The 13,188-nt window shown below is 49.2% G+C and overlaps 1 protein-coding gene across 1 annotated transcript in view; it reads right to left on the bottom strand.

Moving 5' to 3' along the window:
* LOC311075548 (uncharacterized protein) overlaps positions 1-13,188 on the bottom strand; it is an 82,920-nt gene that overhangs the window by 33,941 nt on the left and 35,791 nt on the right. The window contains exon 17 of the mRNA XM_084103044.1: positions 7,087-7,140. Coding sequence (XP_083959170.1) covers positions 7,087-7,140 — 54 coding nt within the window. The remainder of the gene's footprint in view (positions 1-7,086; positions 7,141-13,188) is intronic.

Genomic DNA, 13,188 nt, shown 5'->3' with positions numbered 1-13,188 from the left:
CGTGTGCTTCAGTGCAGGAGGATTGAGGCCGCGTCATGCGTGTGCTTCAGCGCAGGAGGATTGAGGCGTCACGCGTGTTCTTCAGTGCAGGAGGATTGAGGCCGCGTCATGCGTGTGCTTCAGCGCAGGAGGATTGAGGCCGCGTCATGCGTGTGCTTCAGCGCAGGAGGATTGAGGCGTCACGCGTGTGCTTCAGTGCAGGAGGATTGAGGTCGAGTCACAAGTGTGCTTCAGCGCAGGAGGATTGAGGCGGCGTCACGAGTGTGCTTCAGTGCAGGAGGCGGCGCTGTGCTTCAGTTCAGGAGGATTGAGGCCGCGTCATGCGTGTGCTTCAGCGCAGGAGGATTGAGGCCGCGTCATGCGTGTGCTTCAGCGCAGGAGGATTGAGGCGTCACGCGTGTGCTTCAGTGCAGGAGGATTGAGGTCGAGTCACAAGTGTGCTTCAGCGCAGGAGGATTGAGGCGGCGTCACGAGTGCTTCAGTGCAGTAGGCGGTGCTGTGCTTCAGTTCAGGAGGATTGAGGCCGCGTCACGCGTGTGCTTCAGTGCAGGAGGATTGAGGCCACGTCACGTGTGCCTCAGTGCAGGAGGATTGAGGCCGCGTCACGCGTGTGCTTCAGTTCAAAAGGATTGAGGCCGCGTCACGTGTGCTTCAGTGCAGGAGGATTGAGGCCGCGTCACGCGTGTGCTTCAGTGCAGGAGGATTGAGGCCACGTCACGCGTGTGCTTCAGTGCAGGAGGATTGAGGCGGCGTCACGAGTGTGCTTCAGTGCAGGAGGCGGCGCTGTGCTTCAGTTCAGGAGGATTGAGGCCGCGTCATGCGTGTGCTTCAGCGCAGGAGGATTGAGGCCGCGTCATGCGTGTGCTTCAGCGCAGGAGGATTGAGGCGTCACGCGTGTGCTTCAGTGCAGGAGGATTGAGGTCGAGTCACAAGTGTGCTTCAGCGCAGGAGGATTGAGGCGGCGTCACGAGTGTGCTTCAGTGCAGGAGGCGGCGCTGTGCTTCAGTTCAGGAGGATTGAGGCCGCGTCATGCGTGTGCTTCAGCGCAGGAGGATTGAGGCCGCGTCATGCGTGTGCTTCAGCGCAGGAGGATTGAGGCGTCACGCGTGTGCTTCAGTGCAGGAGGATTGAGGTCGAGTCACAAGTGTGCTTCAGCGCAGGAGGATTGAGGCGGCGTCACGAGTGCTTCAGTGCAGTAGGCGGCGCTGTGCTTCAGTTCAGGAGGATTGAGGCCGCGTCACGCGTGTGCTTCAGTGCAGGAGGATTGAGGCCACGTCACGTGTGCTTCAGTGCAGGAGGATTGAGGCGTCACGCGTGTGCTTCAGTGCAGGAGGATTGAGGTCGAGTCACAAGTGTGCTTCAGCGCAGGAGGATTGAGGCGGCGTCACGAGTGCTTCAGTGCAGTAGGCGGCGCTGTGCTTCAGTTCAGGAGGATTGAGGCCGCGTCACGCGTGTGCTTCAGTGCAGGAGGATTGAGGCCACGTCACGTGTGTGCTTCAGTGCAGGAGGATTGAGGCCACGTCACGCGTGTGCTTCAGCACAGGAGGATTGAGGCCGCGTCACGTGTGTGCTTCAGTTCAGGAGGATTGAGGCCGCGTCACAGGTGTGCTTCAGTGCAGGAGGATTGAGGTCGAGTCACGCGTGTGCTTCAGCGCAGGAGGATTGAGGCGGCGTCACGTGTGTGCTTCAGTTCAGGAGGATTGAGGCCGCGTCACAGGTGTGCTTCAGTGCAGGAGGATTGAGGTCGAGTCACGCGTGTGCTTCAGCGCAGGAGGATTGAGGCGGCGTCACGTGTGTGCTTCAGTTCAGGAGGATTGAGGCCGCATCACGCGTGTGCTTCAGTGCAGGAGGATTGAGGCCACGTCACGCGTGTGCTTCAGCACAGGAGGATTGAGGCCGCGTCACGTGTGTGCTTCAGTTCAGGAGGATTGAGGCCGCGTCACAGGTGTGCTTCAGTGCAGGAGGATTGAGGTCGAGTCACGCGTGTGCTTCAGCGCAGGAGGATTGAGGCGGCGTCACGTGTGTGCTTCAGTTCAGGAGGATTGAGGCCGCGTCACAGGTGTGCTTCAGTGCAGGAGGATTGAGGCCGCGTCACGCGTGTGCTTCAGTGCAGGAGGCGGCGCTGTGCTTCAGTGCAGGAGGATTGAGGCCGCGTCACGTGTGTGCTTCAGTTCAGGAGGATTGAGGCCGCGTCACAGGTGTGCTTCAGTGCAGGAGGATTGAGGCCGCGTCACGCGTGTGCTTCAGTGCAGGAGGATTGAGGCCACGTCACGCGTGTGCTTCAGTGCAGGAGGATTGAGGCCACGTCACGTGTGTGCTTCAGTGCAGGAGGATTGAGGCCACGTCACGCGTGTGCTTCAGTTCAGGAGGATTGAGGCCGCGTCACACGTGTGCTTCAGTGCAGGAGGATTGAGGCCACGTCACGCGTGTGCTTCAGCACAGGAGGATTGAGGCCGCGTCACGTGTGTGCTTCAGTTCAGGAGGATTGAGGCCGCGTCACAGGTGTGCTTCAGTGCAGGAGGATTGAGGTCGAGTCACGCGTGTGCTTCAGCGCAGGAGGATTGAGGCGGCGTCACGCGTGTGCTTCAGTGCAGGAGGCGGCGCTGTGCTTCAGTGCAGGAGGATTGAGGCCACGTCACGCGTGTGCTTCAGTTCAGGAGGATTGAGGCCGCGTCACACGTGTGCTTCAGTGCAGGAGGATTGAGGCCGCGTCACGCGTGTGCTTCAGTGCAGGAGGATTGAGGCCGCGTCACGCGTGTGCTTCAGTGCAGGAGGATTGAGGCCGCGTCACGCGTGTGCTTCAGTGCAGGAGGATTGAGGCCGCGTCACGCGTGTGCTTCAGTGCAGGAGGATTGAGGCCGCGTCACGCGTGTGCTTCAGTTCAGGAGGATTGAGGCCGCGTCACACGTGTGCTTCAGTTAATGAGGATTGAGGCCGCGTCACACGTGTGCTTCAGCGCAGGAGGATTGAGGCCGCGTCACGCGTGTGCTTCAGTTAATGAGGATTGAGGCCGCGTCACACGTGTGCTTCAGCGAAGGAGGATTGAGGCCGCGTCATGCGTGTGCTTCAGTTCAGGAGGATTGAGGCCGCGCCACGCGTGTGCTTCAGCGCAGGAGGATTGAGGCCGCGTCACGCGTGTGCTTCAGCGAAGGAGGATTGAGGCCGCGTCATGCGTGTGCTTCAGTTCAGGAGGATTGAGGCCGCGTCACACGTGTGCTTCAGTTAATGAGGATTGAGGCCGCGTCACACGTGTGCTTCAGTTAATGAGGATTGAGGCCGCGTCACACGTGTGCTTCAGCGAAGGAGGATTGAGGCCGCGTCATGCGTGTGCTTCAGTTCAGGAGGATTGAGGCCGCGCCACGCGTGTGCTTCAGCGCAGGAGGATTGAGGCCGCGTCACGCGTGTGCTTCAGCGAAGGAGGATTGAGGCCGCGTCATGCGTGTGCTTCAGTTCAGGAGGATTGAGGCCGCGCCACGCGTGTGCTTCAGCGCAGGAGGATTGAGGCCGCGTCACGCGTGTGCTTCAGCGAAGGAGGATTGAGGCCGCGTCATGCGTGTGCTTCAGTTCAGGAGGATTGAGGCCGCGTCACACGTGTGCTTCAGTTAATGAGGATTGAGGCCGCGTCACACGTGTGCTTCAGTTAATGAGGATTGAGGCCGCGTCACACGTGTGCTTCAGCGAAGGAGGATTGAGGCCGCGTCATGCGTGTGCTTCAGTTCAGGAGGATTGAGGCCGCGCCACGCGTGTGCTTCAGCGCAGGAGGATTGAGGCCGCGTCACGCGTGTGCTTCAGCGAAGGAGGATTGAGGCCGCGTCATGCGTGTGCTTCAGTTCAGGAGGATTGAGGCCGCGCCACGCGTGTGCTTCAGCGCAGGAGGATTGAGGCCGCGTCACGCGTGTGCTTCAGCGCAGGAGGATTGAGGCCGCGTCACGCGTGTGCTTCAGCGCAGGAGGATTGAGGCCGCGTCACGCGTGTGCTTCAGCGCAGGAGGATTGAGGCCGCGTCACGCGTGTGCTTCAGCGCAGGAGGATTGAGGCCGCGTCACGCGTGTGCTTCAGCGCAGGAGGATTGAGGCGGCGTCACGCGTGTGCTTCAGTGCAGGAGGCGGCGCTGTGCTTCAGTGCAGGAGGATTGAGGCCGCGTCACGTGTGTGCTTCAGTGCAGGAGGATTGAGGCCACGTCACGCGTGTGCTTCAGTGCAGGAGGATTGAGGCCGCGTCACGCGTGTGCTTCAGTGCAGGAGGATTGAGGCGGCGTCACGCGTGTGCTTCAGTGCAGGAGGATTGAGGCCGCGTCACGCGTGTGCTTCAGTGCAGGAGGATTGAGGCCGCGTCACGCGTGTGCTTCAGTGCAGGAGGATTGAGGCCGCGTCACGCGTGTGCTTCAGTGCAGGAGGATTGAGGCCGCGTCACGCGTGTGCTTCAGTGCAGGAGGATTGAGGCCGCGTCACGCGTGTGCTTCAGTTCAGGAGGATTGAGGCCGCGTCACGCGTGTGCTTCAGTTAATGAGGATTGAGGCCGCGTCACACGTGTGCTTCAGCGCAGGAGGATTGAGGCCGCGTCACGCGTGTGCTTCAGTTCAGGAGGATTGAGGCCGCGCCACGCGTGTGCTTCAGCGCAGGAGGATTGAGGCCGCGTCACGCGTGTGCTTCAGCGAAGGAGGATTGAGGCCGCGTCACGCGTGTGCTTCAGTTCAGGAGGATTGAGGCCGCGCCACGCGTGTGCTTCAGCGCAGGAGGATTGAGGCCGCGTCACGCGTGTGCTTCAGCGCAGGAGGATTGAGGCCGCGTCACGCGTGTGCTTCAGCGCAGGAGGATTGAGGCCGCGCCACGCGTGTGCTTCAGCGCAGGAGGATTGAGGCCGCGCCACGCGTGTGCTTCAGCGCAGGAGGATTGAGGCCGCGCCACGCGTGTGCTTCAGCGCAGGAGGATTGAGGCCGCGTCACGCGTGTGCTTCAGCGCAGGAGGATTGAGGCCGCGTCACGCGTGTGCTTCAGCGCAGGAGGATTGAGGCCGCGTCACGCGTGTGCTTCAGCGCAGGAGGATTGAGGCCGCGTCACGCGTGTGCTTCAGCGCAGGAGGATTGAGGCCGCGTCACGCGTGTGCTTCAGCGCAGGAGGATTGAGGCCGCGTCACGCGTGTGCTTCAGCGCAGGAGGATTGAGGCCGCGTCACGCGTGTGCTTCAGCGCAGGAGGATTGAGGCCGCGTCACGCGTGTGCTTCAGCGCAGGAGGATTGAGGCCGCGTCACGCGTGTGCTTCAGCGCAGGAGGATTGAGGCCGCGTCACGCGTGTGCTTCAGCGCAGGAGGATTGAGGCCGCGTCACGCGTGTGCTTCAGCGCAGGAGGATTGAGGCCGCGTCACGCGTGTGCTTCAGCGCAGGAGGATTGAGGCCGCGTCACGCGTGTGCTTCAGCGCAGGAGGATTGAGGCCGCGTCACGCGTGTGCTTCAGCGCAGGAGGATTGAGGCCGCGTCACGCGTGTGCTTCAGCGCAGGAGGATTGAGGCCGCGTCACGCGTGTGCTTCAGCGCAGGAGGATTGAGGCCGCGTCACACGTGTGCTTCAGCGCAGGAGGATTGAGGCCGCGTCACGTGTGCTTCAGTGCAGGAGGATTGAGGCCGCGTCACACGTGTGCTTCAGCGCAGGAGGATTGAGGCCGCGTCACGCGTGTGCTTCAGGCAGTGAGTGGGAGCAGCGCTTCATTCAGATTGGCAGACATGCAGTGCTTTATTAAGTGTGTGGGCGACATTAACAAGCTAACCAGGCTTGTATATTTCTGTGCTCTTCTGCCAGTTTCAATAGTCCACTGAGGCTGGATGTTCATTTGACATGCAATTATTTAATCTCGACTGGATGTATGGATTGAACTCAGATGTAGATCAAATATAAAATCCATTTTCTCTCATTTAAGCAGGCAAACAATGCTAATGGTAATTGATTACAGATGTAAAGCTGCCCACATCTGAGGCACATCTGAGGCATGTAATGTGTAAGAAACTATAGTGTGAGGGTTCTGTGGAGGATGCTAAACTGCCACAGACTCAAATAAAATAAATGTTTTTTTCTCTCAAATGAACAGGATGTTTTGACTTGCAAACACTTGGCTGTTGTAGATGTTGAGATTGATGGGAATGTCAGATTCCTCATGCTGGCTCTCTCTCCATCGCGCCGCAGATCTGTAAACACTGCGGTGGAAGCAGGGCCTTGCACACACTCATTTCGAGAGCAGACTTCTCTACTTACTCTTTTCCTTACCATCCTTTACAATCAAATTTGAGGCTTTATAAATTAAATATAATATCATATGGGCGGGTTGAGCAACTCTATAGTAACATAATACAAGTTCAAACAATATTGGTTTTGACCAAAATCTAATATATAAAATGATAAACCTCACATTTCAGCATTTAAACCATTTTTTTAAGAAACTGGATTAGTCAAAATTTAAAATCATTATATTTTTATATTCATTTAAAACATGTTATTATCTTATTATGTTTAGATTTTAAGAATCCACGTTAGCTTCTTTTCAATCCACCGGGTGAATGAAAATGCAATTTTCTGGAAAAATTCTGGAAAATCAGAAACGCTGTGCTTTTTAGAAATGCAACGGCTTTGCCAGTACACCATTTAAAACACCACAGATTAAACATTGTCATAATTGAATGTCTGCAAATGATGCAACAGCACCAAGTTTTTACTGTAAAAACATACAGTGCTCACATTTATTTAAATCATCACCTCTTGAAGTTTAATAACCCCATTAAGCCATATCGCGATCATGTCCCCAAATTTAAAACCTCTTGAAATAATAATTAAGACTATTCTTATATAATTTAAGACTTTATATGGCCTTAAATTTGATACAGCTGAATGTAGGACCCTGTTACTTTAAGGAACCACTGCAAAGGGATCGTCAGATTTTTGACACTGCTAGTTATGAAGGACTCAGTCAACATGTGCTGAGAATGTTTGTTTGGATTAAAAAATTGGTATTGAACTGCATTTGAATACACGTGACACATATCTAACAAAAGCAGCTTTTGTTAAGCAGGATAAAAGAGGAAGAGCAGCAGAAGCGACTCACTGGAACGCCTTGTGGTCCATCTGCGCCTGGCAGCCCGACGTCTCCTTTCTCTCCCTGAGGAACACAGCAGATTTGTTGATCAACAATTCATTTTTCAGATCTGAAAAACTTTAAAGATGAAAAACTTGCTTAAAAACACTCTCAGAAAAAAGTTAATGCTCCATGAAGGGTTTGAAGTTAAACGAGAAGTATATGACTTTATATTAAAGTGGCTTTGTGTTTGTTTCCTTGCAGAGCGCCAGATCTCACTGGACACATAAAACAGAGCATTTTATAGCAAAACAAGCCAGCAGTGCTGTAATTGAAAAGATGTATTCTCCATAGCATCTTATGTCTGTCTTTTCTGTTTTCTTAGTGTTTAGTTCTAATAGGATACACTTCTAAGATGCATAAATGCAAAACACATCAGATATATGTAATTGAGAAGCAAAGACAATAAGAAAATATATCTTAAGTTTAGTTCTCGCTCTGTGTCGGACATGAAGCGTGATAGTGTCCTGAAGCATGTGTGAAATCAGTCCGATCAGTCCCAGGCGGGTTATGTCATGACCAGGCAGCTATATATATATATATATATATCAAGACAGGAGTATAATGGTATAATAATCGTGTGTTCCTCCCTGCCCTCGCTACATTACGAGTGGGGATACACATGATGTATGTGTTGTTTGTTTGGGAGTGGAGAAGGCACGTCAGCTCTAGTAAAGGGGGCTGACAGTGTTCATTCATAAAATGTCCTAACGTGTAAAGAAAAGCATGCACTATCGGGAGTTTTAGATCGGCTCCTGTTGGCTTTCTTCTCAAGGGAAGTGTCTATGATCTCGCGTAGATTACGGGTCTGGAATATATTTATAATGCGGAGGGAACTGAGCCGACGGGAGATTCCCTTTCTCTCTTGTTCCTATGATCACATGCAAACTAATTATGCGTGTTTGCAAGACATGATTGTATGATTCTTTTTTGTATTTGAGACTATTCTAAAATTAATATTCAGCCTGTCATTCAGACCGTGTATACGTGTCTGATTTCTTGGCTGCATTTTAAGAAATTAAATGAAATATGTGTCTGGCTTTCAGAAGTTAGATGCCTGTATGAAAATACTATATTCAGCTTTTCATCTAGACCGAGTTTTTTTGTCTGGTTGATCTTTGGCTGCATTTAATTCTGAAGAATTAAATGGTAATATTCCAGGGTAATGGATAATACCTCATCAACCGCCTGGTTGGTCCAGTGCTGTAATATCTGCAGGGTCGATTCTCTGCAGTGTTAAAGGTCTCCCTCCGCTCTAAAGGTTTTCGTGGCGGCCTAGCTGTTTAACACACACTTTTGGGTGGTGTTTTCAGGGTGAAACCCATTGGTGTTTCCTCCGTGTTGCACTGGATCAGGAGGAGAATGGCAGCTTTGTAAGCCTTATAATAGGGGTATCCCTATAAGAGGTGTGTGATGTGACAGGCTGGTCCTCTCCGCACACATTCGTCAGGTTTTACAAGCTAGATTTGGGCTTCACCCCTGGGTCCCAGGTGCTTCTGTCTTAATTGTCCTCGTCTGATTTCACACAAGACAAGAAGTTTGTTCAACACAAGACTGTTGAACTGGATGCCTGGAGACTGGCATCCTGTTCAACAGTCATTGGCCTTAAGTAAAGAACAAATGTTTGCCCTCCATGAATGCTTCAAGTACACTCACTAACACTTCGGCATTGTGAAGCGGTTTGAAAGGCCGGGAGAAAGAGAAACGAAAAGCTTGGCCTTCCAGGACACATAAAAACATCTAAGCAAGCAAACCTTTCATTAGAAGAGCAGTGAGACTGTAAGAGAAAACATAAATGTGCACTGCGGTGACCTGGAGCTGGACCCAATAACTACTTTGACTCTGGCCTGACATCTGTAGATGTGTTTGGCAACATTAAACATGTTCTATGGTGAGCAAACATTCAAAGTGTCCAGATTGTGGAGAAGATGTCTCAGACATAAAACTACACAGTCCGTCCCACTAATGTGAGTCCAGCGTTAACACATGCAGGACATCAAAATGTCAAACATGTATGTGCTATAAATGTTTCCTCTCTGGTATGAGCCTTTCTGATATTGAGGGATCATTCATTTTAAACCTGGACATGTTGGAAAAACATGCATGTGCAAAATGATATTGCAAAATGATATTCCATTCCTTCTTTCTGCAGTAATTGACGCTGGAATGTTCGTATTGCGGCAGATCAGAGATGAAATGTCCGATGAGTATAAATAAAAATGAATAACGCAGTTTTCTCTTAGTCTTATTAAAACAATAAGAGCAACAACATCAAAGTACTCTTAATATTCAAAGTGCAAATACAGACCAAACTTTTAGCTAAGAGAGCTAAGAGAAGGTTACAACTACACAGCCCAGCCTAAGATAGCTTTCGTATTTAGAGATATTCGTATGCATCAGGGAGCCGCTTTCAAAATGCGGGGTATTGAAATTGCGTTTGAATGCGTGGTCGCTTTTTACTTTTGATTTCGCGATCGCGTGTACTCTGTGAGTAAGGAGCAGCGGCGGCGCTGAACACGCATTCAACAAGATAAGACATTTATCAGACGCTTAAGCCGCCTTTCCACTGCACACAACAAACGACAGCCGACAAACCGGAAGTCATTCATTTCCAATGGAGAGTCGTTCGGGAGCTGCGGGAGTTATGATCATATGCGTATGCGGAAATTTCGCATCCGATTTGAGCTTCGGATGCGTTGAAATATCTGAACTTCTGCGGCTAGACCGTGTGCGACCGGTCGACCGGATGTGATGTATTCTAATCAAAACTATGAGCGCGAAGCTAAAATTACCAATATTTTAAAACTTTGACGTCATTCTGTAAACGCTATTTCTGCAAAATGGCGGTTATTAATAATTATGGCAGAAAAATATATTTTAGAATTATTAAATCAATATATATATTGATTAGCTCTATAAAATCTACTATGTTTTTATTTTAGATGTATTGAGGGTCATTTATTTTGTGTGGATATATTCTTGCATGCATTAAATTCATTTAAATCATTCATTTTACGATTGTGAATAGCCGAGGGTAACGGTTGCTTCATGACCAAGTTCAAAGTTCCGTGCGACTGACACTAGGGGGCGAAATGCGACAATCAAATGCGAATGTCGTGTGCAGTGGAAAGGCGGCTTAAGCATAGACAGTAAAATAAATGGACACAGCGACCCCATAGACTTCAGCGGAGAAAAGTGAAGTCAATTAGAAGCTCTTCTTCCTGATGGCTGAGCGACTGCACAGACTCAAACTGAGCTTGACGACGTAGATGTGACGTGAGCAACCCGTCTGTCTTCTAGTAGCTGTGCCGAGAGAAATCTGAATCATTCCCTTCAGAAACTCACAGAGACGGAGAGTGTGAGTAGGAGCTGTCCATGAGCTTGGAGCAGGAGCAACTTTTGCTAAGTATTCTGATTAATTATTTTGTCATTTTGCCTCCACGTCCCCCCGATTGCCCGTGAGCTTCTCTTCCTGTCCATACGGTAATCTCTCTACTGTGCAACAGAGAGTCGCGTGGTTATGACGCAATCGTTAGCCTATTTTTACAAAAACTGCATCTACGGGGCCATAACGTAAGATACGGTAATGTAATGGAGCCTTTTATACATTGTCGTGTTTCTTTAGAAATAAATAATGGACAAATGGAGTCTTTAAACGCCTCAGATGTAAAGTTATTCGCTGTCAAAGTGACGCCAAAATGAATGGGAGTCAATGGAATGCTAACAGCAGGTGATGGCTTGCTAACCAATGGCGGCCCCCGGGGAAGGTACGCCTTCGGGTGCTGGATAACCCCCTTGGGCTTTAGACTCTGTTGTGCAACGAATCCTCCGCCATGGTCGTGTCAGTCATTTCGTCACTTACTCTCGTCATGTGATCAGTGAACCCTGATTCTGCTGCATTATGACTCTGGTGAGCTGGATGGAACTGAAACGACTGTAATCCAACTAAATTAAACTTTTTTTTATGTTTCCTAAAAACAGCAAATCAACAGCGGAGGCGTAATGTAAACGCAGCGGTGGCATATTCTATCCTGACTTCACCCTCACACTCTGCCATGGCAATATGACGAGACAGCTTTTCATCTCAACGAGAAATCACGTCACACTTTAATCTTGCGACATTAAGACGAGAAGAGCATATTTTAATTAGTTGGTTAATCAAAATCAATCGAGTGCCAATGCGCTGTGGCAAGCTTTATGCAGGCATTTGAGCGCTTAATTATATTGTAAAGGCTCATAATCATGGTTTAGTATTTCTCTGTAGTGTAGAACAATGTTAGTAATGCAACATATAATATTCTTTCTCAGCCCTGAAACTCAAACCGTTTTCCGATGCCACCCTCAACTATATATTTAAGTGATTAAATGAATATCATAAACGTACGACTAGTCGACTAACGGCTTAAATGAATGACTACTTGTCGACTAGAAAAATCTTTAGTCTGTGGCATATTATTATTTATTAGTTTCTATTAATCAATAATAAAAATAAATTGTATTATAAAATAATTTAACTTGATTAACTTAACTTGCTTGACTTAAAATTATTCCAAAAATACATAACATCAAGAAATCATATTTAAAGGAGTCATAACCTAGTATTACCTTGGATACCCACGCTCTATTATAGTCTTTCAGGCCCTTCTAAAAAAGAAAAGTGGAAAAAAAATAAACACAGAGCTCCTCTGACCCTTATTTCTGAAGGCATTATTGTCTCGCGAGATCTGATGCGATATTTTGGCTGTCGTGGACGGTCATTTTAATAATGCAAATGAGGGGCGCGTTGATTGGTGGCAGGAAGGAGGGGGGTTGACACCGCAGGTAACTTCAGCATATCATTCCAAAATGACATCATGGCCCAAGTTGTGAATGAACCCGACCTGGCCGCGACCTACGGGATTCAACCGTATATGCACGAGCCAGACTCTGAACCTGAGCTGGAAAGGGAAGATGTAGAGTCGATGGAAGGACGTCTACATCAAGATGTCTCTGAATGGTAAAGACAATCATTTTGACTGAGACATACATTATACCTTTTATTTAATGTAGATTACATTAACAGAGATGTAGTCTACTTTTTTATCAGCTTACAGTGGTTATTGAGATCAACGTTTGCTATCATGTGGTGTTTTTGCCTTGTTTCACGTTGTTTTTTTTAGACATTCAATATTTTTCTTCTACAGACATGTAACGTGATCTTTTTCTTTATGTTTATTATTACTTGACTGTTTGTTTTATTTATCTATCCTTATCTATTCTATAAAAAAATCAATACAATTATATGTTGTCATAGTTATATAATATACATGTATAATATATGAACGATTCCGGCGTAAAATGATTAGCACAGACACCTAACGTTAAGCCAGTGGGAAGGGTTGTAGGAACCGCGTCATTAAAAATGAATTTAATCCACTGGTCCCTGACAGCTTGGTCCGTTCTTGGGAGAGAAAACACATTTACATGTTGATTCTGGCAGTCAACAACAGAGCAACTCACGTGTGCACTACGTTTCTGCATCTTTCGCGACTGAATGTGAGGGGGAGAGGGGCAGGGCGGGCTTCCCGCGGCATAGGTCTGCGGTGTCCATATATGGTATATCCTGCCCCGTCTTGACGTCAAGTCGGGGCAGAAATTAAAATCTCGTATTTGAGTGCGCGTGCACGTGGGCTGGTTTACGAACCCAGGGGTAAACAAACACTTCACTTTTACATATCGGCTTCCCGGCCAGTGTATAATCGTTAGGCAATCATAACATACATTGATTCTCGTGGAAAAGTGAAAATTACAGGTCATGACTCCTTTAATGAAAAAATAATCCCCTTAATCTATCCTGTTTGTTTCCCAATGTAACTTATCTTGGAGGCTTTGAAAATCGTGCTGGACTTTGAGTGAAGAACACTTGAGAATCACGTGTCGCCGCGACTGCAGAATTACAGACGTCCGCATCTCAGAAGTGTCGGTTTGATATAATTGTCCACATTCTCACAGCGTTTCTGGACTAAATTGATTCAGACATATAATTTCAGGTGTGTGATGTGCCAGAAACATAAAAGAAGTTGGCTACTTCAA

Source organism: Abramis brama (genome assembly GCF_963993115.1).
Source record: "Abramis brama genome assembly, chromosome: 24".
In the NCBI taxonomy this organism is placed as follows: Eukaryota; Metazoa; Chordata; class Actinopteri; order Cypriniformes; family Leuciscidae; genus Abramis; species Abramis brama.
Note: the sequence above shows the minus strand (reverse complement) of the source record. Positions and strands in the feature narration are given on the sequence as shown.